Source organism: Heptranchias perlo, chromosome 10 (genome assembly GCF_035084215.1).
Source record: "Heptranchias perlo isolate sHepPer1 chromosome 10, sHepPer1.hap1, whole genome shotgun sequence".
Classification (NCBI taxonomy): Eukaryota; Metazoa; Chordata; class Chondrichthyes; order Hexanchiformes; family Hexanchidae; genus Heptranchias; species Heptranchias perlo.
In genome coordinates this window covers 1,645,381-1,667,692 of record NC_090334.1, presented here as the reverse complement: position 1 = coordinate 1,667,692, position 22,312 = coordinate 1,645,381, and the positions used below count along the sequence as shown (strand labels likewise).

The window sequence follows — 22,312 nt, the reverse complement described above, 5'->3', positions numbered from 1 at the left end:
ACACAGTGGTGTCAATAGACACTTCCTAGGCTAAACTGGCACAAAAACTGCCCGTATCCTAACTCTCTCCAAGTCCTGTTCACCCATCACCCCTGTGCTTGCTGACCTACATTGGCTGCCGATCTGGGAACGCCTCAATTTTAAAATTCTTATCCTTGTTTTCAAATCCCTCCATGGCCTCCCCCCTCCCTATCTCTGTAACCTCCTCCAGCCCTGCAACCCTCCCAGATCTCTGCACTCCTCCAATTCTGGCCTCTTGCGCATCTCCAATTTTAATTGCTCCACCATTGGCGGCCGTGCCTTCAGCAGCCTGGGTCCTATGCTCTGGAATTCCCTCCCTAAACCTCTCCACCTCTCTTTCCTCCTTTAAGATGCTGTTTAAAACCTACCTCTTTGACCAAGCTTTTGGTCACCTGTCCTAATATCTCCTCATGTGGCTCGGAGTCAATTTTTTTGTCAGATAATGCTCCTGTGAAGCGCCTTGGGACATTTTACTACTTTAAAGGTGCTATATAAATGCTAGTTGTTGTTGTTCAATCTCCACTCTGTGCTGAGCTTGATGCCGCCAAGAGAGACAGCAGTAGAGGGGAGGGCTACAATTGGCCTCGTTGCATTAGGCTTGGGCAGGGGTTAGGGGGAAGAGAGCCAACAATCAGCTAGGATCCTTGCTCCTGGTCACTGTCCAGTATGTCCTGCTGGAAAGTGTTCATGTATGAACAAGGAGAGGACTGGGCTAGGCTGTGATGGCCCCATTGTAGAATAACCTATGGCCATTCACTGTCGAGCCTCACTTACCTCCTAGGTGACCTGCTGGGTGTTCTGTGCCTGACGGCTGCACCCCAGCAAACAGTCACCATCTTCAGGAGAGGAGAGAAACGTTGGTTCCCAGAGACGGTGTGTCGCTGTGCACCATACCTGACACATGCTCTTGTTTGGTTTGGCTCTGCAGTGAAGGACCTGATGACACTGGCCTGTTCCAGCATTTTACCAGGAGGAGGCACTAACCAGGAACTCACCTTACACTGTCTGCACGAGTCCAAGGGCAACATATTGGTAAGCAATCCTCAGTATCTCAATTTGACTATAGGTCTTTATATATTTGTTTATTGTGTGTGTGTGTGTGTGTGTGTGTGTGTGTATTCCTGTTTGTTCCAGTCTCCCATGTTTATTTCTTGTCCCTATCAGATGGCCCTGAACATGCTGCTTATTAAAAGGACTCCACGGGGCAGGAGCAGGGCGCTGGTCAATTACCACTACGCAGGTAAGTGGGAGCCTTTATCCTCATCCTCTGACTCCCTACTCTTATTTGCTTTCCTGCTTTTAGGTCCAGTAACTCCCAACCAGCTGGGAGCTCTCCGGGCAAGAGCGGAATCCATGGCTATGTCTGATGGAAGATCGGGCATCCTTTGTACTTGGTGCAGGCTCAGTATTACCCGTGGATCAGACCGTGTTGTCACTGACTGTTGGAGTGAGGCTTCAGCACCTTAACAATGATGCACTCCTCACACTCCGGTGCCTGACACTAGTTACAGAGTGTCAGCTAAATGGGGTAGATTCAGAACAGATCTAGCAGCTCAAAACTGGGCATCCATGAGGGGCTGTGGGCCATCAGCAGCAGCAGAATTGTATTCCAGCACAATCTGTAACCTCATGGCCCGGCATATTCCTCACTCTACCATTACCAACAAGCCAGGGGATCAACCCTGGTTCAATGAGGAGTGTAGAAGAGCATGCCAGGAGCAGCACCAGGCGTACCTAAAAATGAGGTGCCAACCTGGTGAAGCTGCAACACAGGACTACATGCATGCTAAACAGCGGAAGCAACATGCTATAGACAGAGCTAAGCGATTCCACAACCAACGGATGAGATCAAAGCTCTGCAGTCCTGCCACATCCAGTCGTGAATGGTGGTGGACAATTAAACAACTAACGGGAGGAGGAGGCTCTGTAAGCATCCCCATCCTCAATGATGGCAGAGTCCAGCACGTGAGTGCAAAAGACAAGGCTGAAGCGTTTGCAACCATCTTCAGCCAGAAGTGCTGAGTGGATGATCCATCTCGGCCTCCTCCCGATATCCCCACCATCACAGAAGCCAGTCTTCAGCCAATTCAATTCACTCCACGTGATATCAAGAAACGGCTGAGTGCACTGGATACAGCAAAGGCTATGGGCCCCGACAACATCCCGGCTGTAGTGCTGAAGACTTGTGCTCCAAAACTAGCCGTTCCTCTTGCCAAACTGTTCCAGTATAGTTACAATACTGGCATCTACCCGACAATGTGGAAAATTGCCCAGGTATGTCCTGTCCACAAAAAGCAGGACAAATCCAATCCGGCCAATTACCGCCCCATCAGTCTACTCTCAATCAGCAGCAAAGTGATGGAAGGTGTCGTCGACAGTGCTATCAAGCGGCACTTACTCACCAATAACCTGCTCACCGATGCTCAGTTTGGGTTCCGCCAGGACCACTCGGCTCCAGACCTCATTACAGCCTTGGTCCAAACATGGACAAAAGAGCTGAATTCCAGAGGTGAGGTGAGAGTGACTGCCCTTGACATCAAGGCAGCATTTGACCGAGTGTGGCACCAAGGAGCCCTAGTAAAGTTGAAGTCAATGGGAATCAGGGGAAAAACTCTCCAGTGGCTGGAGTCATACCTAGCACAAAGGAAAATGGTAGTGGGTGTTGGAGGCAAATCATCTCAGCCCCAGGACATTGCTGCAGGAGTTCCTCAGGGCAGTGTCCTAGGCCCAACCATCTTCAGCTGCTTCATCAATGACCTTCCCTCCATCATAAGGTCAGAAATTGGGATGTTTGCTGATGATTGCACATGACGGAACCCAAACTGAGCATCGGTGTGAGCAGGTTATTGTTGAGCAACCCCTCAGATAATGAAGCAGTCCGAGCCTGCATGCAGCAAGACCTGGACAAAATCCAGGCTTGGGCTGATAAGTAGCAAGTAACATTCGCGCCAGACAAGTGCCAGGCAATGACCATCTCCAACAAGAGAGAGTCTAACCACCTGCCCTTGACATTCAACAGCATTACCATCGCCGAATCCCCCACCATCAACATCCTGGGGGGTCACCATTGACCAGAAACTTAAATGGACCAGCCACATAAATACTGTGGCTACAAGAGCAGGTCAGAAGCTGGGTGTTCTGCGGCGAGTGACTCACCTCCTGACTCCTCAAAGCCTTTCCACCATCTACAAGGCACAAGTCAGGAGTGTGATGGAATACTCTCCACTTGCCTGGATGAGTGCAGCTCCAACAACACTCAAGAAGCTCGACACCATCCAGGACAAAGCAGCCCACTTGATTGGCACCCCATCCACCACCCTAAACATTCTCTCCCTTCACCACCGGCGCACTGTGGCTGCAGTGTGTACCATCCATAGGATGCACTGCAGCAACTCGCCAAGGCTTCTTCGACAGCACCTCCCAAACCCGCGACCTCTACCACCTAGAAGGACAAGAGCAGCAGGTACATGGGAACAACACCACCTGCACGTTCCCCTCCAAGCCACACACCATCCCGACTTGGAAATATATCGCCGTTCCTTCATCGTTGCTGGGTCAAAATCCTCGAACTCCATACCTAACACCTTCTCGAGGGCAATTAGGGATGGGCAATAAATGCTGGCCTTGCCAGCGACACCCACATCCCACGAATGAATTTAAAAAAAGCACTCTCGCCTCTGAGTCAGAAGATCGTGGGTCAAGTCCCACTCCAGAGACTTGAGCATAAAATCCAGGCTGACACTCCTAGTGCAGTACTGAGGGAGTGCTGCATTGTCGGAGGTGCCGTCTTTTAGATGAGACGCTAAACCGAGGCCCTGTCTGCCCTCTCAGGTGGATGTAAAAGATTCCATGGCCACTATTTCAAAGAAGAGCAGGGGAGTTCAAGTGACGCCTGAAACAGATGATCTGGTCGTTTATTTAATTGCTGTTTATGGGACCTTGTGTGCAAATTGGCTGCTGCGTTTCCTCCATTACAACTTTGACTGCACTTCAAAAGTACTTAATTGGCTGTAAAGCACTTTGGGACGTCCTGAGGTCATGAAAGGGCTATATAAATGCAAGTCAGTCTTTTATTTTCTCATCAGCACTGACGGACTGTAGAGGCCAGAGCCAGGAATAAAAATCACCGTCCGGCTTTTCTGATGGTTCACTGCCTGTCGTAGTCCTGAGGTGCTCCCCTCACACAACAATAACAACTTGCATTTATATAGTGCCTTTAACATAGTAAAACATCTCAAGCGCTTCACAGGAGCGTAATCAGGCAAAATGTAACACTGAGCCACATAAGATATAAAGACAGGACCAAAAGCTTGGTCAAAGAGGTAGGTTTTAAGGAGCCTCTTAAAGGAGGAGAGAGAGGTGGAGAGGTTTAAGGAGGGAATTCCAGAGCTTAGGGCCTCGGCAGCTGAAGGCACGGCCGCCAATGGTGGGGCGATTAAAATAGGGGATGGGCAAGAGACCAGAATTGGAGGAGTGCAGAGATCGCGGAGGGTTGTAGGGCTGGAGGAGGTTACAGAGATAGGGAGGGGGGAGGCCACTGGCGGCCCCAATGGAAAGCCAGAGGCTTTCAAATAACAATATGTCTGACTCCTTTTATGATCTACAGGGTCAGATAAGTGGACGTCTGCAGAGAAGAAGATGTTCAACAAGGGGCTGGCAGTGCACAAGAAGGATTTCTTCCTTGTTCAGAAGCTGGTAAGATGCCAATGTGCCAGGGTGGAGAGGGTATGTGGAGATGCTGCAGACACGGAGAGCAGGGCACGTTAAGGGGAGATTTACTAGAATGATACCAGGGACGAGGGACTTCAGTTATGTGGAGAGACTGGAGAAGCTGGGATTGTTCTCCTTAGAGCAGAGGAGGTTAAGAGAAGGTGGAATTCTTTGCTCAAAAACTGAGAAGTGTTTTCTCAGAGTCTGTACCCAGAGGACACAGATTTAAGATAATTGGCAAAATAATCACACCATAAACATAGCCTGCACAGAACAATCTGGAATGATCTACTGGTTCATTGTCCAAGCGTAAACTTGTAAATGTGACTGCATTTTCTCGCATCTTAGCTTACAATTCTGACAGATCTTGTTCACATAAAAGATGATCCTATCGTGCTTGGAGATGTCACTCAAACATTTCTCAATCCAGCAAGTTCTCTTCCAATGAAAGCTCTCAGAACATTTTGCATATAGATGCGGGACTTCATTTAACTTGGTTGAGTTTTTTGATGAGGTAACAGGGAGGGTAGATGAGGGCAGTGCAGTTGATGTGGTGTATATGGACTTTCAAAAGGCATTTGATAAAGTGCCGTATAATAGGTTTGTCATTAAGATTAAAGCCCATGGAATAAAAGGGGCAGTAGCAGCATGGATACAGAATTGGCTAAGTAACAGGAAACAGAGTAGTGGTGAATGGTTGTTTTTCAGACTGGAGGGAGGTGTACAGTGGTGTTCCCCAGGGGTCGGTACTAGGACCACTGCTTTTCTTGATATATATTAATGACTTGGACTTGGGTGTACAGGGCACAATTTAAAAATTTGCAGATGACGCCAAACTTGGAAGTGTAATGAACAGTGAGGAGGATAGTGATAGACTTCAAGAGGTCATAGACAGGCAGGTGGAATGGGCGGACACTTGGCAGATGAAATTTAACGCAGAAAAATGTGAAGTGATACATTTCAGTAGGAAGAACAAGGAGAGGCAATATAAACCAGAGGGCACAACTCAGAGTTACAGGAATAGAGAGATCTGGGGGTATATATGCACAAATCGTTGAAAGTGGCAGGGCAGGTTGAGAAAGCGGTTAAAAAATCATACGGGATCCTGGGCTTTATAAATAGAGGCAGAGAGTACAAAAGCAAGGTAGTCATGATGAACCTTTAGAAAACACTGGTTCATCCACAACTGGAGTATTGTGTCCAGTTCTGGGCAACGCACTTTAGGAAAGATGTGAAGGCCTTAGAGAGGGTGCAGAAAAGATTTACTGGAATGATTCCAGGGATGAGGGACTTTAGTTTTGTGGATAGACTGGAGAAGCTGGGATTGTTCTCCTTGGAACAGAGAAGGTTGAGAGGAGATTTGATCGAGGTATTCAAAATCTTGAAGGGTCTAGACAGAATAGATAGAGAGAAACTGTTCCCATTGGTCAAGGACCAGAGGACATAGATTTAAGGTGATTGGCAAAAGAACCAAAGGTGACATGAGGAAAAACTTTTTTACGCAGCGAGTGGTTAGGATCTGGAATGCACTGCCCGAGGGGGTGGTGGAGGCAGATTCAATAATGGCCTTCAAAAGGGAACTGGATAAGTACTTCAAAGCAGAAAAAAATGGCAGGGCTACGGGGATAGGGCGGGGGAGTGGGGCTAGCTGGATTGCTCTTTCATAGAGCCGGCATAGACTCGATGGACCGAATGGCCTCCTTCCATGCTGTAACCATTCTATGTGGAGTGATTGGAGAAGCTGGTGTTGTTCTCCATGGAACAGAGAAGGTTATGGGGAGGTTTAATAGAGGTGTTCAAAATCATGAAGGGTTTTGATAGAGTAGATGGAGAGAAACTGTTTCCAGTGGCAGAAGGGTCGGTCACCAGAGGACATAGATTTAAGATAATTGGCAAAAGAACTAGAGGGGAGATGAGACAGTTTTAACGCAGTGAGTTGTTATGATCTGGAATGCACTGCCTGAAAGGGTGGTGGAAGGAGATTCAATAATAACTTTCAAAGGGGAATTGGATAAATACTTGAAAAGGAAAAAATTTGCAGGGCTATGGGGAAAGAGTGGGACTAATTGGATAGCTCTGTCAAAGAGCCGGCACTGGCACGATGGGCCGAATGGCCTCCTTTTCTGTGCTGAGAGATTCTATGTAATGCCGACTTGCATTTTCCAGGTGAAGACAAAGACAGTGGCCCAGTGTGTCGAGTTTTACTACACGTACAAGAAGCAAGTCAAGATCGGCAGGAATGGGGTGCTGATATTTGGCGACACTTCCGCCAGCGAGGCCAAGATTGTGGACGAGCCAGTCATAATCGACAGAAAGGTACGGTCCGGTTTACTTCATTCGCTTTGGGATGTCCTGCAGCCATGCAAGTCTTTCTTGGTTAGACCAGACTTAAAATACTGAGTACTGGTTCTGGTCTCCTTATTATAAAAAGGATATAGATTGGCAAATTAATTTCAATATGGATAAGTGTGAGGTGTTGTGTTTTGGTAGGAAGAATGAGGCCAAATATTGCTTGGATAATAAGAGTCTAAATGGGGTAGAGGAGCAGAGGGATCGGTGGGTACAGATACACAAATCACTAAAATTTAGCAACGCGGGTTAATAAGGCCACAAAATCGGCAAACCAAGCACTGGGGCTGGGGTTCATTTCTAGAGAGATAGAATTGAAAAGCTGAAAAGTTATGTTAAACTTGTATAGAATGGGATTAAGCTGGATAGCTCTTTAACGACTGGCACAGATACGATGGGCCGAATGGCCTCCTTCTGTGCCGTAACTTTCTATGATTCTATGAATCTTGATTAGACCACACTTGGAGTACTGTGCATAGTTCTGGTCTCCATAATATAAAAAGGATATAGAAGCACTGGAGAAGGTGCAAAAAAGATTTACTAGGACGATAACAAAACTAAGAGGTTATACCCATCAGGAAAGATTGAACAAGCTGGGGCTCTTTTCTCTGGAAAAGAGAAGACTGAGGGTTGCCTGATAGAGATCTTTAAGATAATGAAAGGGTTTGATAGCGAGGATGTAGAGAACATGTTTCCACTTGCGGGGGAGACCAGAACTAGGGGTCTTAAATATAAGAGAGTCACTAATAAATCCAATAGGGAATTCAGGAGAAACTTCTTTACCCAGAGAGTGGTTAGAATGTGGAACTCGCTACCACATGGAGTAGTTGAGGCGAAATAGCATAGATGCATTTAAGGGGAAGCTTGATAAACACGAGGGAGAAAGGAATAGAAGGATAGGATTAGATGAAGTGGGGAGGGAGGAGGCTCGTGTGGAGCATAAACATTGGCATAGACCAGTTCATAGTATCATAGTAGGGACAGCACAGGAGGTGACCATTCGGCCCATCGTGCCTGTGATGGCTCTTTGAGAGATCTATCCAATTAGTCCCATTCCCCTGCTCTTTCCCCATAACCCTGTAAATTTTTTCTCTTCAAGTATTTATCCAATTCCCTTTTGAAAGTTATTATTGAATCTGCTTCCACCATCCTTTCAGGCAGTGCATTATAAGTTGCTGCGTAACAAAAATATGTTTCCTCGTGTTGCCTCTGGCTCTTTTGCCGATCACCTTAAATCTGTGTCCTCTGGTTACCGACCCTTCTGCCACTGGAAACAGTTTCTCCTTATTTACTCTATCAAAACCCTTCATGAGTTGGAACATTTTTATCCAAGCTCCTCTTCTCCTTTTCTGCTCTAAGGAGAACAATCCCAGCTTCTCCAGTCTCTCCATGTAACTAAAGTCCCTCATCCCTGGAACCATTCTAGTAAATCTCTTCTGCACTCTCTAAGATCTTCACATCCTTCCTAAAGTGTGGTGCCCAGAACTGAACACAATTCTCCAGCTGAGGCCTAACCAGAGTTTTATAAAGGTTTAGTACAACTTCCTTGCTTTTGTATTCTATGCTTCTATTAATAAAGCTCAGAATCCCATATGCTTTTTTAACAGCTTTCTCAACTTGTCCTGCTACCTTCAAAGATTTGTGTACATACACCCCCAGGTCTCTCTGTTCCCGCACCCCCTTTAAAATTGTACCATTTAATTTATATTGCGCCTCCTCATTCTATCCTCCACATTGTTTACTACATTTGAGTTTTGTGTCATCTGCAAACTTTGAAATTATACCCTCTATACCCAAGTCCAGGTCATTAATATATATCAAAAAGAGCTGTGGTTCTAATACTTTCCCTCCAGTGTGAAAAACAACCGTTCACCATAACTCTCTGTTTTCTGTCCCTTAGCCAATTTTGTATCCATGCTGCCACTGTCCCTTTAATCCCATTTTGCCAACAAGTCTATTATGTGGTACTTTATCAAATGTCTTTTATAAGTCCATACACAACATCAACCACATTACCCTCTCTGTTACTTCATCAAAGAACTCAATCAAGTTAGTCAAACACGATTTTCCTTTAACAAAACCTTGCTGACTTTCACTTATTAGTCCATACTTTTCTAAGTGCCAATTAATTTTGTCCTGGATTACTGGCTCTAAAAGTTTCCCCACCACCGACGTTAGGCTGACTGGCCTGTAATTGCCGGGTTTATCCCGCTCCCCTTTTTTGAACAAGGGTGTGACATTTGCAATCCTCCAGTCCTCTGGCACCATTCCCATTTCTAAGGAGGATTGGAAAATTGTGGCCAGAGCCTCCACAATTTCCACCCTTACTTCCCTCAGTAACCGAGGATGCATCACATCTGGACCGGGTGACTTTTCTACTTTGAGTGCTGCCAATCTTTTAAGTACCTCCTTTTCATCTATTTTTATCCAATATCGCTACTACCTCCTCCTTCACTGCTACAATGGCAGCATCCTCTTCTCTAGTTAAGACCGATGCGAAGTATTCATTTAGTACCTCAGCCATGCCCTCTGCCTCCACAAGATGATCTCCTCTTTTGTCCCTAGTCAGTCCCATCCTTCCTTTGACTGCTCTTTTATTATTTATATATTTATAAAAGACTTTTGGGTTCCCTTTATGTTAGCCACTAATTATTCTCATACTCTCTCTTTGCCCCTCTTATTTCCTTTTTTAGATCTCCTCTGTACTTTCTGTGATGTGGAGATGCCGGTGATGGACTGGGGTTGACAAATGTACGGAATCTTACAACACCAGGTTATAGTCCAACTGTTTTATTTGAAAATCACAAGCTTTCGGAGGCTTTCTCCTTCGTCAGGTGAGCACTCACTCACCTGACGAAGGAGAAAGCCTCCGAAAGCTTGTGATTTTCAAATAAAACAGTTGGACTATAACCTGGTGTTGTAAGATTCCGTACTTTCTGTATTCAGCTTGGTTCTCTACTGTATTATGAACCTTACGTTTGTCATAAGCCTCCTTTTTTTTTGTTTCAATTTAAACTCCATATCTTTAGTCATCCAGGGAGCTCTAGCTTTGTTTGCCCTTCCTTTCCCCATCGTGGGACTGTGACTACTCTGCACCCGAACCATCTCCTCCTTGAAGGCCTCCCATTGTTTAATGTTTTGCCACCAATTTTTGATTCTAATCCACCAGGGCAAGATCCCTTTTTAACTCGGTGAAATTAGCCCTCCTCCAGTGAAGTTGGCCCGAATTGCCTGTTTCTGTGCTGTAAATTCTATGTAATAATTTTATCAATGCTTCCAGCCATCGCATATAGCGGGCAAACAGGGTTCGCACGGTGGTTATGTTACTTGACTAGTGACCCATGAATTCACCACGGAAAGTTAGGAAATAGTCATGGGCTGCCAGATTGTTGTAAAGACCAAACTGGTTCGCCGATGCCCTTCAGGGAAGGGCTCCTGCTGTCCATACACTGTGTGGGCCTGCACGTGACCCCAGTCCCGCCATACACTGTGTGGGCCTGCACGTGACCCCAGTCCCGCCATACACTGTGGGCCTGCACGTGACCCCAGTCCCGCCATACACTGTGGGCCTGCACGTGACCCCAGTCCCGCCATACACTGTGTGGGCCTGCACGTGACCCCAGTCCCGCCATACACGGCTGACTCTTATGCTGGGAATTTCCTCGAGGCTTTTCCCGTTCCCTGCCGCTGTTAACTCACCCGTCTCCGCTAATGCTAACCCTCCTAAAGTTGTATCCACAGTACCCCCTCTCCCTTTGACCTCACAAACAGTGTTAATTTTGAAAACTAGTGCGATCCTCTGGGTGATGCTATTCTGTGGGGGGCTTCTCCCTACCTTCCGGGCTTCCACTGACCGAACCCGAGGGGTCCACTTTCCTCTGTTGTTCAGTAACAACAGGGGAGGGTCTTTGCGCATGGAACAGCGATCGCTTTCCAGAAGCAGGACCTGGGCCCTGAGTTTTTAAACCTCTATAGCAAGTGGTGAATTGCATGTAATTCACTGCGTTAAATATACACGATCCCCGTAGAATGTTCCGGAATCCTCCAGGTCGTGGCCACAAGGAGGAGGAGATGCACCGAAACTGTGGTACTTCTCAAAATTAATTCTTGGGATGAGGGCATTTGTGGAGATCAGGACCTTAGCACAAGGGGACCCTCAGAACCAGGTTTCTAATTTTTTTTAAAACAAGAAGTTTTTAATCCCGGTACGGATGCGCAGACTCCCTGCCCCTTCACACTCTGCACCAACACAACTTGCATTTATATAGCACCTTTAACGTAGTAAAACATCCCCAGGCCCTTCACAGGAGCGATTTATCAGACAAAAATTGACACCGAGCCACATAAGGAGATATTTGGACAGGAGATGGGTTTTAAGGAGTGTCTTAAAGGAGGAGAGAGAGTAGAGAGACGGAGAGGTTTAGGGAGGGAATTCCAGAGCTTGGGGCCTAGGCAGCTGAAGGCACGGCCACCAATGGTGGGGTGAACTAAATCAAGGATACGCAAGAGGTCAGAATTGGAGGAGCGCAGGGATCTGAGGGTTGTAGGGCTGGAGGAGGTTACAGAGATAGGGAGGGGCGAGGCCATGGAGGGATTTGAACACAAGGATGAGAATTTTAAAATCGAGGCGTTCCCAGACTAGGAGCCAATGTAGGTCAGTGAGCTCAGGGGTGATGGGTGAACGGGACTTGGTGCGAGTTAGGATACGGGCAGCAGAGATTTGAATGAGCTCAAGTTTATGGAGGGTCGAAGATGGGAGGTTGACCAGGAGAATATTGGAATAGTCGAGTGTGGAGGTAACAAAGGCACGGATGAGGGTTTCAGCAGCAGATGAGCTGAGACAGGGGCGGAGACGAGCGATGTTCCAGTAGTGACCAAAAGCTTTAAAATCATTTAGGCAACCCTTTTCCTCCGCCTCTGGACTGTCATCACCCTAGTCTTCTCAGTCAAGGCACGATGCTGGGTTTTGGATGAACCATTTGAAGGGATAGGTCTAACCTGAAGAGAATACTGGTGGTCTCGTCTCAGCAGAGTAAGAACTGGTAAACGCGCGTTCGAACATTAGAAAGTATGAAAGACTCTGCACTTGCTTTTTTTTTGCAGGATTCTCTCCCTCGTAAAACCCGAATGCCTTTCACGGCAGAAGTTAAGAAAGAGTTGGAGGAGGAGGAGGACGACGATGAGGAGGAAGAGGAGGAGGAGTACAGGTCAGATCACAAGAAGCTGATCCTGACCCAGGCGAAGGTCATAAAGACAGAACGGGACCCAGCAGCTGTAAGTTAATCTGGTTTTAGTGCATTACTAGAGGGCATTTATTAATTGTGGTTAAGCTTTGTTTCTTAAAGGAAGCTTTATTTGTATTGCCCCCATTGCTCAATTGGTTACTGTGCTCCCTGAGGTCTACAGATGAGGTTCAACCCCTGAATTTTGGGGAATTAGCTGATCTGTGTTACAAAGCGCTATGATTGGATGCTGGCCAGGGACTAAGGGAAAATGTCACACTGGTATAGTAAAAGAGAAAGAACTTGTATTCTCCACCTCAGGACGTCCCAAAGCGCTTTACAGCCATTGAAGTATTTTTGAAGTGTAGTCAATGTTGTAAGAAATGCATCAGTCAATTTGCGAACAGCAAGATCCCACAAACAGCAATGAGATAATGACTGGATAATCTATTTTAGGTGCTGGTTGAGGGAGGAATATTGGTCAGGACACCAGGGAGAACTCCCTTGCTCTCTGAAATAGGGCCACAAAATCTTTTACATTTCCTGAAAGGGCAGACGGGGCCTCGGTCTAATGTCTCATCTGATAGACGGCACCTCTGACAGTGCAGCACTCCCTCAGTACAATACTGGGAGTATCAGTCTGGGTTATGTGCTCAAGTTAGAGTGGGATTTGAACTCTCAGCCTTCTGACTCAGGCAAGATTGCTACCCACTGAAGCACAGGAGTCACTCTGCTTAGAGGGTTAAACTATGAGGACAGGTTGCATAAACTAGGCTTGTATTTCCTTGAGTTTAGGAGATTAAGGGCTGATCTAATCGAGGTGTTTAAATTGTTAAAAGGATTCAATAGTGTAGATACGGAGAAGCTGTTTCCTCTGGTGGGGAACCCAGAACAAGAGGACATAATCTTAAAATAAGAGCTAGGCCATTCAGGGGTGATATCAGGAAGCACTTTTTCACACACAGGGTAGTGGAAATCTGGAACACTCTCCCTCAAAAAGCTGTGGATGCTGGGGGACAGTTGGAGCTTTTAAGACTGAGATCGATAGATTTTTGTTGGGTCAGGGTATCTAGGGATATGGAACCAAGACGGGTAAATGGAGTCGCGGTGAAGATCAGCCATGAATGGCGGAACAGGCCCGAAGGGCTGAATGGCCTATTCCTGTTCCTATTAGAGCTAAGGCACATTGTTGGGAGCAGAGGAGAGCTCCACTCTGCATCTGGCCTGTGCTAATACCTAACCTGAGGGTTGGCGGTGAGACAGGATGTCTGAGATGGGAAAGAATTCCAGTGCCAAACACAAAGCCGTTTGTAGTATCACTTACAGTTCAATTTATGAGCACTGCATAGCTAACTATCAGATATCTATCCTGAGGAACTGTCTATCCAGTCTGTGTGCGAGTCTGCACTTCCTCAATGTGAGATTGCCCCCATTAACCTATCCAGCTTTCTTTCACATCGGCCTGTAACTGGCTCCTGCAAGGTCTTGTGTGCAGCTTTCTACATCACATATAATCTCCTGCCTCTGAGTCAGGAGGTTGTGGATTCATGTCCCACTCCAGAGACTTTAGCACATAATCCAGGCCGACACTCCCAGTGGAGTACGGAGGGCGTGCTGCACTATCAGATGTGCCGTCTTTCGGATGAGATGGTCCCGTCTGCCCTCTCGAGTGAACGTAAATGATGCCATGACGCTATTGGAAGAAGACCAGGGGAGTTCTCCCAGTGTCCTGGCCAATATTTATCCCTTAATCAACATTACTAAAAACAGATTATCCAATTATTATCACATTGCTGGTTGTGGGATCTTGCTGTGCAAATTGGCTACTGCATTTCCTACATTACAACAGAGACTACACTTCAAAAATACTTAATTGGCTGTAAAGTGCTTTGAGATGTTGTGAAAGGCACTATATCAATGCAAGTCTTTTTATATTTCTAAGAGCATTACACCTCACTGACCAGTGTTGTCCTGCCCTCTCTCTTTTCTTTGAAGCAGGCCCAAGACGGTCACCTGCGGAGGAGTCACGACCCCACGTACCGATGCAGCTACAGACCTCGGCAGCCTGCAGTGCCACGGGCGCCTACCAGGAGCGAGCGGGCGCAGTCGGGCGCCTCGGCCAAATATGCCAAGCAGAGTCAAGAAAACATCTTCCCTTGCAAGAAGTGTGGGAAGTAAGTGCAGGTTTTCGGGTCAAAAGCTGAGGCCTTCATGCCTAGCGTTGGGGTCAGTTGTGCTGGCGCAAGGCGCTATCTGGTGCCTCGCCCAAGTGCCCATTCCTCGAACGTGAGACCAGTTGGTGTATGCCAATGGGCTATTCGACTCAGTGTTGTATCGTGGCCAAACCTGATCTTGTTCTTGCCCAAATGTCCACACGTGCTTCCAGCCAATGGAAGGTTGATGGCTGCAGTTGAAGAGCTAGCACTGGCACAGGATCGATGGGCCAAATGGTCTCCTGTAAATTGCATGATTCTATGAAGTCCGCCCGAGATTTATTCAGTCGTTGGTTTTCGACCAAGATTTCTTTTTACCCCACATTGCCCAGGGGTACTGAGGCCAATTACCATTCTCCTGGCACAAGTCTGACTTACATAAACGAGGGGGGGAACCTAAACTTAACCTCCTTGCACCAGTTTCAGTCTCTGAGCATTTGCTCAAAAAAAAGAGATTATTATTATAATTTATTACCAATGCAAAGAATTGTTAACGGAAATAGAATCAAGCAATTTGCAGGAGATGAAGAGGCCACTTGCCCATCGATCCTGCGCCAGTACTAGCCCTTCAACGGGATCTATCTGCTGTAATCCCCTCACCCTGCCCTTTACCCATACTCTAGCATTTCAAATCCTGATCCAAATCCCTTTTAACTGATGCTCTAGTCTCTGCCATTTACATGAAATGTTCCTTGTGTGAAAAAAAATTCCTCTTAACTTCCCCCTTTATTCTTCTAGTGATGATCCTGGCAGTCTGTGCCCCAATATTACCGATTTGCCAACCAGTGGAACCCATCTTTCATAATTTTGAAAGTTTTTTTTTAACCTTCCCAGGTTAACTTTTGCTATTCTAGTGCAAAAAAAGGCCCGATCTTTCAAGCCTTTCTTCATAACTATGACCTCTCATTCCTGGTGTCATCTCTAGCGAACCTTTGCTGCACCTGCTCCGTGGCTCTAATATCCTCCCTAGGGTGGTATGCCCACACTGCACCCCTTCAAAGAATGGCCTCCTTCTGTGCTGCCTCCCTATCCCTGTAACCTCCTCCAGCCCCACAACCCTCCGAGATCTCTGCGCTCCTCCAATTCTGGCCTCCTCTATATTCTCTCTTTTCTTCACTCCACCATTGGTGGCCGTGCCTTCAGCTGCCTGGGCCCCAAGCTCTGGAATTTACTCCCTAAACCCCTCCACCTCTCTCCTCGTTTAAGATGCTCCTTAAAACCTACCCGTTTGACTAAGCTTTTGGTCTCCTGCCCTAATATCTCTTTTATGTGGCTCGGTGTCAAATTTTGTTTGATTAAGCTCCTGTGAAGCGCCTCTGGACGTTTTACTACGTTTAAGGTGCTATAACAAGTTGTTGATGTTGTATGATTCTATGAGTTCTGAGGTTTGCAGAGAGTTGAGACTTACTGAATGACAACTTTTTTTAAATGTGCTGTTTAAAGTGGGTATTGTATAAATCCTATTGTATACTGGAGAAATATATCACCGGTGGATGCTCCAGCTTTTCTACTTGTAGCCACAGTGCCCCCATGCGGCAGACATTTGTTATGACATAGGAACAGGATGAGGCCATTCAGCCCCTCAGGCCTGTTCCACCATTCAATTAGATCATGGCTGATCTGTACCTCCAACCCCATTTTCTTGCCTTTGCTCCATATCCCTTGATACCCTTACCCAACCAAAATCAATCAATCTCATTCTTGAAAGCTCCAATTGACCCAGAATTTAGGTCCTTGACATTGAGTAACACAAAGTGCAGCCCTTCGATTGTCATAACTTAAACTGCAACACTCCTTTGCTTGTATAGTGGAATATTGTGGCATAAATTGTGGGGATTCGCCATCATTTCATGCAGAAAGATTGCAGGCCATTGTAAATATGTAATGGCATTTTGCGTTATTAAACCAGATGAATTGTTTTAAATTTGTTTTTACAATTGTTAACTTGGAAGCAATCTACCCCTCCTCTTTTGCCGGCAGTCTAATCCCTCTCTCCCCTTAGTTCAACACTGGCATTCTTCTCTCCCTCTCTTCCCCCTTCAATTCAAGATGGAACTTTTTTCTCTCCCTCTTTTCCCCCCCCCCCCCCCCCTCAATTCATGCTGACACTGTTCTGCCATTCCCTTGTCTTAAGTCTTGATTATGAACATTCAAAAAGGTCAAGGAAAGACCAATCAAAGCTTGCCTCATCGAGTGGATGGTGTGACCTTACATAGAACGTAGAAACATAAAAAATCACAGCACAGGAGGCTGCCATTTGGCCCATCGTGTCTGTGCCTGTCGAAAAAGCTTTCCAGCACTTGGTCCGTAGCCCTGTAGGTTACGGCACCTCAAGTGCACATCCAAGTACTTTTTAAATGTAATGAGGGTTTCTGCCTCTACCACCCTCTCCGGCAGTGAGTTCCAGACCCCCACCACACTCTGGGTGAAAAAAAAATTCCTCAAATCCTTCTACCAATCATTTTACATCTATGCCCCCTGGTTATTGACCTCTCTGCTAAGGGAAATAGATCCTTCCTATCCACTCTATAGTAATTTTAGACACCTCAATTAAATCACCCCTCAATCTTCTCTGTTCCAAAGAAAACAACCCCAGCCTATCCAATCTTTCCACATAGTTAAAATTCTCCAGTCCTGGCACAACCTCATAAATCTCCTCTGTACCCTCTCGAATGCAATTACATCCTTCCTATAATGTGGTGACCAGAACTGTATGCAGTACTCTAGCTGTGGCCTAACTAGTGTTTTATACAGTTCCAGCATAACATCTCTGCTTTTATATTCTATGCCTCAGCTAATAAAGGAAAGCATTCCATATGCCTTCTTAACCACCTTATCCACCTGTCCTACTTTCAGGGATCTGTGGACATGCACTCCAAGGTCCCTTATTTCCTCTACCCCTCTCAGTATCCTCCCATTTATTGTGTATTCCCTTGCCTTGTTTGCCCTCCCCAAATCCCCACTGTCCTCAACCCCCTCTAGCAATACTGTCTCCTGGGAGAGGCGATAAAAACAGGAAGAACAAACTTCCGGCCATATTAGAAACACAGGAATAGGAGTAGGCCATTTAGCTCCTCGAGCCTGTTCCTCCACTCAATTAGATCATGGCTGATCAACCCCATTTACCCACCTTTTCTCCAAATCTCTTGATCCCCATACCCAACAAAAATCTAATTGACCCCCAGCATCCACAGCCTTTTGGGGGGGAAGAGAGTTCCAGATTTCCACCACCCTTTAGGAAGAACACTGGGGAATTCCTTGACTCCCTAAAGGGAGCTCCAAGGGGATGATGCCAACTTGGTCAGGAGCACTGTTCGAGCCTAACCTCTGACCTGATCTTTCTGTTCCAGGGTTTTCTTCAAAGTGAAGAGTCGGAGTGCGCACATGAAGAGCCACAGTGTCCAGGAGAAGAAGCAGAGGGAGGCAGAGCTGAAGAGCCGCGTTGCAACAGAAGAGGAGCTGGCGAAGGGGCACGAGGAATACGACGATTATTACTATTACTACCAGGACATGTAGTGGAGGCGAAGAGAACGGCTTCCCTCCACTGCTGTGCAAGGAACTTCGAGCAACCGATAAACCTCAAAGGCGGCGGTTGTAGACAGACGGGACTCACCTCGAATGTCGACATGGGCAATGCTAGATATAACTCTTCTGGGTAGCTCCAACTGCGACTCTGACCCCCTGGCCTTACAAATGGACAAGTGGGGGGGGGGGGGGAAAAGAGTGTGTGGAGGCCGCTTTGGGATGATTCTCATCCCAGGCTGATTGCTCGACTTGGCGGGGGACTGAAGCAGCAGCAGTGACACTGGCGAACAGAGGAAAATTACACACACTTTTTTGTTTTGTCGAGCTGATGGAACGATCCCCATCGCTCACCTTTTCCTTTTTTATTTACAGTCGCCTAGCAGTTTTCCTGCACAGCTTCAAAGATTGTTCGAAAGCTGTAAAGTGTTGCACATTAGTTAAGTGTAGAATGCCGACACTTATCGTGTCGCTCAGCAGAAACAAGCTGTAAACATATATTCACCTGAAAGGAATCACTATATATATATATATATTCTATTTTTACATCACACTAGATGGAATTATGTTGCATGACTTTAGGCTGCAGTATTAGAATTGGACAGCCATGAACTGTGTGCCAGTTTGAAACACCTGGGAGTAGAGTTTCCGCTTTTGGCTGCAATCAGCAATTGGGCACATATTGTGCACGAAAACTGTGCTGGTTGGGTTTCAGTTTGAGTTCCTGCTAAAATGTATTTGCATAATGACTAACGTAAAATCTTCCACTAACCACCACAATCCGGCAGCTTAACAGAGCGGAACCGTTCATTTTCTTTTGCAATAAAAACCAATATTAATTGGTGTATTTAAGAGTGGTAACCTGGTGCAGTTTTATTAATACAGCTGAAAATGGGTTTATCACTAAAAATAAGAATGTTTAATGAGTGTCCAGTCCTCCACCTTTGAGTAACCTGATTTTAAATCACTAAAAATGACTTTAAAAAAAACTATACTGAACCAATTATTACTTTCATTGGTGCACAGTAGTCAGTTTCTTAGTAAATTAAATGTTTTTTAATATCTAAAAATGTTCAAAACATGTGCCTGTGTGCCTAAGAAAACAAGCTTCATTTGAAGACCTGAAGACCCTCCTCAAGCGGCCGCCCTCATTCTTTCGATCCGGGGGGGGGGGGCAGTTTTGTGGGCGGGGCTGACTTCAGCACAATGATTTTTGAACCAGTGCAAAAGAGCATGCAGACGCGAATTACACTTAGCGTAAATAGAAATTCCGCAATCTTTTGCCCTGGTTCAGCCAGATCGCACTGATAATACCAGTGGGAACTCTACCCCCCCAGATCGCACTGATAATACCAGTGGGAACTCTACCCCCCCAGATCGCACTGATAATACCAGTGGGAACTCTATCCCCCCCCAGATCGCACTGATAATACCAGTGGGAACTCTATCCCCCCCCAGATCGCACTGATAATACCAGTGGGAACTCTACCCCCCCAGATCGAACTGATAATACCAGTGGGAACTCTACCCCCCCCCCAGATCGAACTGATAATACCAGTGGGAACTCTACCCCCCCAGATCGAACTGATAATACCAGTGGGAACTCTACCCCCCCCAGATCGAACTGATAATACCAGTGGGAACTCTACCCCCCCAGATCGAACTGATAATACCAGTGGGAACTCTACCCCCCCAGATCGAACTGATAATACCAGTGGGAACTCTACCCCCCCAGATCGAACTGATAATACCAGTGGGAACTCTATCCCCCCAGATCGAACTGATAATACCAGTGGGAACTCTATCCCCCCAGATCGAACTGATAATACCAGTGGGAACTCTATCCCCCCAGATCGAACTGATAATACCAGTGGGAACTCTATCCCCCCAGATCGAACTGATAATACCAGTGGGAACTCTACCCCCCCAGATCGAACTGATAATACCAGTGGGAACTCTACCCCCCCCAGATCGCACTGATAATACCAGTGGGAACTCTATCCCCCCAGATCGAACTGATAATACCAGTGGGAACTCTACCCCCCCAGATCGAACTGATAATACCAGTGGGAACTCTACCCCCCCAGATCGAACTGATAATACCAGTGGGAACTCTACCCCCCCAGATCGAACTGATAATACCAGTGGGAACTCTACCCCCCCAGATTCACACAGTTAGACTAATTGAGTTTGGTATTTTGTTTGAAATCTCCTTCTGACACACAGATCTGGGCTCTGGAGTCTGACAGCTGCCTTGCTCCTCAGTAAGCTGCCTCCGATTATCTATTTCACTGCACATACTTTAGTCACTCGCCAGCGTTTATGAAACATGCTGGGATTCTCCTGACCATTATGATATTTTGTTCCCAATACTGTGAACTCCAAGCATTCAGCTTTCACAGTGCCCAGACACAGCCAGTCCAAATTAAAGGGTTAATAACAGCAGTTACAACACTGCAGTCCTCTCAATCTGTGAACTTTCACCCCAGGAATGCACAGTGTGAGATGAAATGCTGGATACTTTAAAATCCCATTACCTTTTCCGTTACTCCTCTTCTCTTCCCCCCCCCCCCCCCCCCCGGTCACACAAACACTTCTTGAAATTTGCAGAGTGAGTATTGTGGACTCATTACTTCACCCGGGAAGTGGTCCTGTCTTTTTCTCAACCCCCCGCCCCCGAAGCTTGTTGCTGTGAGGCAGTTCCACGGGTGCCACCAACCCTGCCCAGCACCCTGGTCCACACCCTGCTGTTTTCATAGAGCACAAAATGAGGCCACTCGGCCCATCGTGCCTGTGCCCATTGCAGTTAATAGCTGTTGATGCAAGTAAGAAATCCTCATGCTGGCCCAGTCCCTGGCACAAGCCCTTCCAAAGATTGCAACTGACAAGTTGCCAGCTGCACTAAATCTGTGCCTACGCTGCTAACTCTTTAATTTAAATCACATTTCCTCAATCAGTATTTATTCAAAATGAATTATAATAAATTACAGCAGCTGGAAGCACAACAAATCAGCACCAATTGCACTCTTTCTGCGCCCCCCCACCCACCCACCCACCCAACAATGAGGTAAGCTCACAGAGCCCAACTATCGCCAGGCAGATTTTGGGCGGCTGTGCTTGGCTACGGTTGCCAACTCTGGTTGATGTATTCCTGGAGGTTTCATCACAGGACCTTCAACCGCTCCACCTGGTCAAACTGCTTTTCCCCCCATATTTTTATAGCTGAACACTTTCATTTATAGTTGGTTATTAAAGAAAATGAACAAAGCACACTTTTTTAATGCCCCTATGAGTTTTCTGCCAGTTTGCTCACAGCAGTGTCCAGGAGATTAATCTTTAATTCCTAGACACTCCAGGACTATTCTGGAGGGTTGGCAACCCTATGCTTGGGTCATGTGTAAGTGTGTCAGTCTCTTGTACAACACAAGTGTAGAACCATTGTTTGTTAATTCATGGTTTGAAAAGGATAGCTTTTGAGATTCCCGGGTGTCCAGCCACTAAGCTGGGCAATCCTGATCCTTTCACCTTTAAAGCTCATTCAATGTGATACTGCAGCTTTTGCTCATTTTGCCACTGTACATACAGCACAAAGAGTAACTATATAAACCAGTGCTACAGTCGTGGCTGTCAGCACTGAATTTAGCAGCCTGTTTTACCAAAGGCCTTGTAAATATATTAAAAAAAAATATTATTTATTCTTTGCTTATTTGGTTTCTGTATAAACTTTATAAGATTTGTAATGTGATTTAATTTTAGTGAGGCTGGCCTGGCGAATGTTTTCCGTGAATGGTTTTGTACATTTTTGTTTCTTTTCAACAACCCCTCTTCCCCTGCCCTTTAAACCTTGTTTAAACTGGGTAGTGGCAGGTTAGGACCCCTCGTCCCCTGCTGCAAACATCAGTCCTCTTGCATTGTAATATTTGTATTTTATTTTGTATCACTGACTAAATGCTTTGTTTTACAAAGGAGAGAGATTGTAAATATACCATTATTAAATGTAGCTGGTGTTGGATTTTTTTTAATAAAGAAGTTTTCTGTTCAAATGGAAACCTGTTTCCACAGATCTAGAAAAATAAAGAATTTATACAGCACCTTTCACAACCTCAGGACATCCCAAAGCACTTTACAGCCAATGAAGTACTTTTTTTAAAAGTGTAGTCACTATTAAAATGTAGGCAATACGGGAGCCAATTTGCACACAGCAAGATCCCACAAACAATCATAGGGATTTACGGCACAGAAGGAGGCCATTCGGCCCATCGTGTCTGCCTGTCA

At 46.2% G+C, this 22,312-nt stretch overlaps 1 protein-coding gene across 2 annotated transcripts in view; it reads left to right on the top strand.

The window, feature by feature from the left end:
- Window positions 1-22,086, top strand: part of mideasb (mitotic deacetylase associated SANT domain protein b) — a 71,624-nt gene extending 49,538 nt beyond the window's left edge. Inside the window, exons 7-13 of one of the 2 annotated variants that reach the window (XM_067991105.1) lie at window positions 950-1,053; window positions 1,186-1,261; window positions 4,628-4,716; window positions 6,898-7,047; window positions 12,184-12,354; window positions 14,298-14,476; window positions 17,866-22,086. In XM_067991105.1, coding sequence (XP_067847206.1) covers window positions 950-1,053; window positions 1,186-1,261; window positions 4,628-4,716; window positions 6,898-7,047; window positions 12,184-12,354; window positions 14,298-14,476; window positions 17,866-18,031 — 935 coding nt within the window. In that variant the 3' untranslated portion in view covers window positions 18,032-22,086. The remainder of the gene's footprint in view (window positions 1-949; window positions 1,054-1,185; window positions 1,262-4,627; window positions 4,717-6,897; window positions 7,048-12,183; window positions 12,355-14,297; window positions 14,477-17,865) is intronic. The other variant, XM_067991106.1, reaches the window with a different exon arrangement.
- The last annotated feature ends 226 nt before the right edge of the window (window positions 22,087-22,312 follow it).